This window comes from Culex quinquefasciatus, chromosome 2 (assembly GCF_015732765.1).
Source record: "Culex quinquefasciatus strain JHB chromosome 2, VPISU_Cqui_1.0_pri_paternal, whole genome shotgun sequence".
In the NCBI taxonomy this organism is placed as follows: Eukaryota; Metazoa; Arthropoda; class Insecta; order Diptera; family Culicidae; genus Culex; species Culex quinquefasciatus.
This window is the reverse complement of record NC_051862.1, coordinates 95,931,041-95,935,567: the sequence shown is the minus strand read 5'-3', so window position 1 is coordinate 95,935,567 and position 4,527 is coordinate 95,931,041. Positions and strand designations below refer to the sequence as shown.

Below are 4,527 nucleotides of genomic sequence, written 5' to 3'. Positions count from 1 at the left end.
ATGGTCATTCAAGCAGGTTGTCATTCTTTTTGGTCGGGGTAGTTGAATGAATTCATCAAGATCAAACAATAATCTGTACAGACATAGAAACACATATGAAAAGTCTGCAAAATTAGGTTCTACGCCGAATCGATTTTTAGGTTAGAAATTTGACAGTTCGGCTGCACTGTTTACATTTTTTGCACGTGTGTCTCTGTAAAAATGTGTGTGCGTGTGCGCTCGTGACGTCACGCTGTAAAACCTAATACGTACTGACACAAGCAAACATGCCTCACCTTTCCAAAAGTATCACTACCTTGGTTACAACTGTCACAACAACACGCGAGTTGCTGCTGTGTTTTGGATTTGATTGAGTTCGATTGCATAAACTTCCATCGCCGGATCTCGGAATCGGAAATGGCCACCCTGGCTAGATTGTTCCACCAGTTGTCCATCGGCAGCGCCGTTGTTCGCGATGTCCGCCTCCTTCCAGCGTGCAGCATCTCCACCGAGAGTTTGGCACGGGTGATGAACAAACCAAAGCCGGGCACGGGCACGGCCTACCGGCGGATCGTCCACTATCCGGACCAGTACACGGTGGAACCGCTCAAGGTAACGAACCTGGCCGGGCGTGATCCGGAAACGGGTCGACTTATCGCAAAAGGCATTGGCGGCGGAATCAAACACAAGTATCACTGGATCAAGTGGGTTCGGGACGGCCCGGCGGAGGGAGCGCCGCAGGTCGAGAAGGTGATTGACGTCATTCACGACGGATGTCGTACCGCCAAGGTGGCGCTGGTAGCCGTTGGCGACGAGCTGAAATATATTCTGGCCACGGAAAACATGAAGCCGGGAGATTTGATCAAGACGTCACGATTTATTCCGAGAATTCCAGGTAAGAACTCTAATACCCAGATTTATCTAAATTGCAACTAAATTGTCCCCCCCCCTCCAAAACAGTCCGCGCCAACGAAGGGGACGCCTACCCGCTGGGAGCGCTCCAGGTGGGCACCCAGGTGCACTGCTTGGAAAAGTTCCCCGGCCAGCCGTGCCACCTGATCCACTCGGCCGGAACGTACGGCACGATTCTGCGCAAGTTTGGCGACCTGGTCGTAGTGCAGCTGCCTTCGAAGCAGGAGTTTGCCTTCCAGCAGACCTGTATGGCCACCGTGGGCCGGGTGTCGAACATTTACCACAACAAAACGCCCATCGGGTCGGCGCAGAAGAACCGCGAGCTGGGCAACCGTCCGCGGTCGGGCCTGTGGCACCGAAAGGATGGCCGCCACGGGCGCAAGATTCGCAAGCTGCCGCCGATGCGCGTTATCGGCGCTCCGGCCGAGCCGGCCACGGAAGCTATCAATTTGACGCTGAAGTTGTGAATAAATTGCTAGCTTTGTGTTAGTTTGAATGATTACTACAGTTTTTATTTTAATTGGAATTTAATTGGTAAAAAGGGGTCCTGGGCGGTTATCAACTATTCTTTGTGTGAAGGACGGTCGCAGTTCTGTCGTAAGCGTTTAAGAATTCTCACCTCCTAAAGATAAGTGATAAGTTTTCAACGATTTTATTCAAAAGATAAAACAGTACAAGTTTTAAGTCTAGTCTTCATCACTCGTCGTCGGCATCCTCGGACTGCTCAGTATCCATTTCTTCTTCAATGCTGTCGTGATAGGTCGACGTAGAATAGTATGAGTCGTAATCGTCCGGCACGGGACACTCCGGACAACGGCCGTCAGATTCAAAGTCTTGGTTCAGGTAGATGATGTGAGTCACGTAGGTGGAAAAGGTTTCAATCTTTCGGTTAATTCTCGCATAACCATAATTGTGCAGAAGTGGCTGCACCCCGGAGCCTTTCCAACTAAAATTGAAAACCACCTGGGTCTCTCTACAGCATGCAATTTCCGGGAAAAAGATCGTTACCGATTGTTGCTCGTGCTGGGTAAAGTCGTAGAGAACAGTTAGATTCCGCTGATAATTGTCATAATCCCATTGTATTTTGAAACACAACTCAAGCTCCGATTTGATTCGTCCGTACTGCGGCCCAAATTGCTGGTTCGCGCCCAAGCAGATCTTGATTCCTCTCAAAGCAATGCACTTGAGGATGGTCATTTCAGAAGTGTACGAATACTCGTGGGTAGTCTCGAGCATAGCTTCCATCACTTCTGGGCGCTCCGGAAGCGATTGCACGTTCTCCGGCTTCAGCTGGTTCTTCTTCCGGCAAAGTGAAAGCACATTGAAATCGTGGCAAAGCTTCCCAAACTTGGCAACTTTCGTGTTCAGTTCGTGTGCCACATCGGCGGCGATTCCACTCTCATGGTGGCTAATCCAGGCCTGGATCGCTCGTTTCAGTTCGACTCGGGTGCAGCTGATGGGGGAAGAGCCCAACAGCATCCGAACAGCTTCCAGAGGCAGTTCCACAAACGCAATTTCTGCAAGGTACTCGTTTGCGATTTCGCAAATGTTTGAGTTGCATTTGGTCTTCAACGCAAGCATGTCCCACTCGAAGGCCAAGGCGAAGACCTTCAAAATTTCATTCTTCAACGACTCGTTCGTCTCAATTTGTCTGATCATCCATTTCTCAAAGTACAAGTTCATCTTTGAATCCATCAGCAACATTCGAACCAGCGAGTAAAACTCCATTACCTCCTCCAATGTTCCAGCACTCGGAAAGGTTTTCCCAAGATACACAAACTCCATTACTTTCACAAATGTCGAGTACGGAACGCCCGGCAGCCGGATCTCCTTCTTGGTTGCCTCCACGAACGATCCAAACAGCATCGACCGGAAGTAGTCCGACATGGTGGCTAGAATCACCCGATGACCGTGGAATGTTTTGGTCTCGCCGGTCGTGTCTTGTCCATCATCGTTGTCCAGCACGATTGCCACGTCGGAAAGTTCCGGATCGTTGAACAGCTTGTTTACGTTGTTTGAAAAGCCGCCTCCGATTAGAGCCATTTGTCCTTTTAAGAAAGTGGATACGTTAAAGAAAATTGTTTCATTTCAGGTCATGTTTCTAAACCTGATTAGTCTTTTCTCCTGATTTTAAATAAAGAACACTCGAGAACATTGAAAAAAAAAAAGAAAAAAAATCAAGAACTTTGAGAAAGCATTCCATAAAATGCACGCTTATCCCGAAATCATTTAAGACAAGTCCTATTTTCCCACATTACTTTCAGTTTAATCAGAATAACCAAAGTAACCGAGAGTGTCGGTGTGGACGTTAGGGTGGTTCAAATTTGTGCGGTCACGGTCACGACCGTCACAACAGGCTTGTGAATCGAAAGAGACCATCCATAAACAACGTGAACACCTTAGGAGGAGGAGGCGCCAGTATTTTCGCTTCTTCTTCCTGCGGGACGAGGATGTTTAGCTCTCGGCTCGACGGACGGCACCGCTCCAGGTAGCGGAGGAAACTCGGCCGCGGTAAACACGGCTCCTGCCGGCTTCGGCTTGAACGCCTGCTGCCTCGACTGCATGAACTGAACTGCGCACGTTTGGGACAGCTGCGGTCCAGACCCTCTTGGGATCCAGAGCAGTTGACACACTTCTTGGCTTGCGTTTCTTCTGCTTTGCACTTTTCTGTGCTGTGGGGACCCCCACAGCTGCTGCACCTGGGCTTGAGATGGCAGTTACTGGTTCCGTGACCGAACTGCGAGCAGTTTTTACACTGGGTCACGTGCGGTTCTTTGTTCCGGTAGGCCACCCACCGGACGACGACTGGTCCCACTTTCTTCACCTTGCTACTCAACTCCTTGGTACTGGTGTGCCCTTTTTTGGGAAGAGCACAATGAAAGGCGTCTCATCGATGGCGGGAAGCTGCTGCTTCTGCTTGATGGCATGTACTGCCAAGACGTCCAGCTGACGTTCCGTCTTGAGCAGCTCCTTGATGTAATCCGGTTCCACGTTCGGGAGACCTCGCATTACTACCCGGTGCGATCTCGCACTGCGCTTTCCATGCGTGTAGAACTGCACCTTGTTCTTCTTCAGGAGGGCTTGCACCGTGGAGCGCGTTCCAGTAGAACGGCCTTCCATTCTCAGCCCTGTGCTCCATCCACTCACTCTCCACTGTCGCGGCCGCCGCCATGGCCGTTGGCGAATGTTAACAAAACACCGTCAAAAACGCGCTAAGCTAGCTCGAAAGACGACCAAATCCAACGAAAGTTGAACAGGGAATGAATCGAGTGCTGTACTCTCGGCTGTACTAGAGTTTCAGTTCCAAGATGGCGGTAAAACTCGTGCGGAACTTGCGCGAGTTTCTTCAAAGAAACACTTTGACAGCTCTGAGTGCGGCACTCAGTGTGGGACTGATAGATTTCATTTCTAATCCGAGGGCAGGACACAGTTAATCAATTATTTTTACACTAATCAATTAGCGCTGATTTTCGTCAACTAGCTAATTGATTAGCGCTGATTTGACATTCCATTCCCATCGCATATTAAGTTATCTTGTCGTTGAGAAAAGTCATTTTGACAGCTTGAAAATGATCTGAACCGCAGGAAAACCTAGGAAAACACTAGACTAAGTAATCTCTTGTGCGGTTTTATCCG

At 49.5% G+C, this 4,527-nt stretch overlaps 2 protein-coding genes across 2 annotated transcripts; one reads left to right on the top strand and one right to left on the bottom strand.

Annotated features, from left to right (window-relative positions):
- The first annotated feature begins 287 nt into the window (after positions 1-287).
- On the top strand, positions 288-1,393 carry LOC6041152 (39S ribosomal protein L2, mitochondrial). The gene is made up of 2 exons (XM_001850399.2): positions 288-874; positions 940-1,393. Exons 1-2 carry the CDS (start codon positions 397-399, stop codon positions 1,356-1,358), a joined length of 897 nt encoding a protein of 298 aa, XP_001850451.1. The 5' UTR covers positions 288-396; the 3' UTR covers positions 1,359-1,393.
- Positions 1,394-1,530: 137 nt separating this feature from the next.
- Positions 1,531-3,061, bottom strand: LOC6041151 (kelch-like protein 13). The gene is made up of 2 exons (XM_038251147.1): positions 2,999-3,061; positions 1,531-2,939 (listed from the first exon to the last, which is right to left on the bottom strand). The coding sequence occupies exon 2, from the start codon at positions 2,932-2,934 to the stop codon at positions 1,588-1,590; it is 1,347 nt and encodes a 448-aa protein (XP_038107075.1). The 5' UTR covers positions 2,935-2,939; positions 2,999-3,061; the 3' UTR covers positions 1,531-1,587.
- Between the last annotated feature and the right edge of the window lie 1,466 nt (positions 3,062-4,527).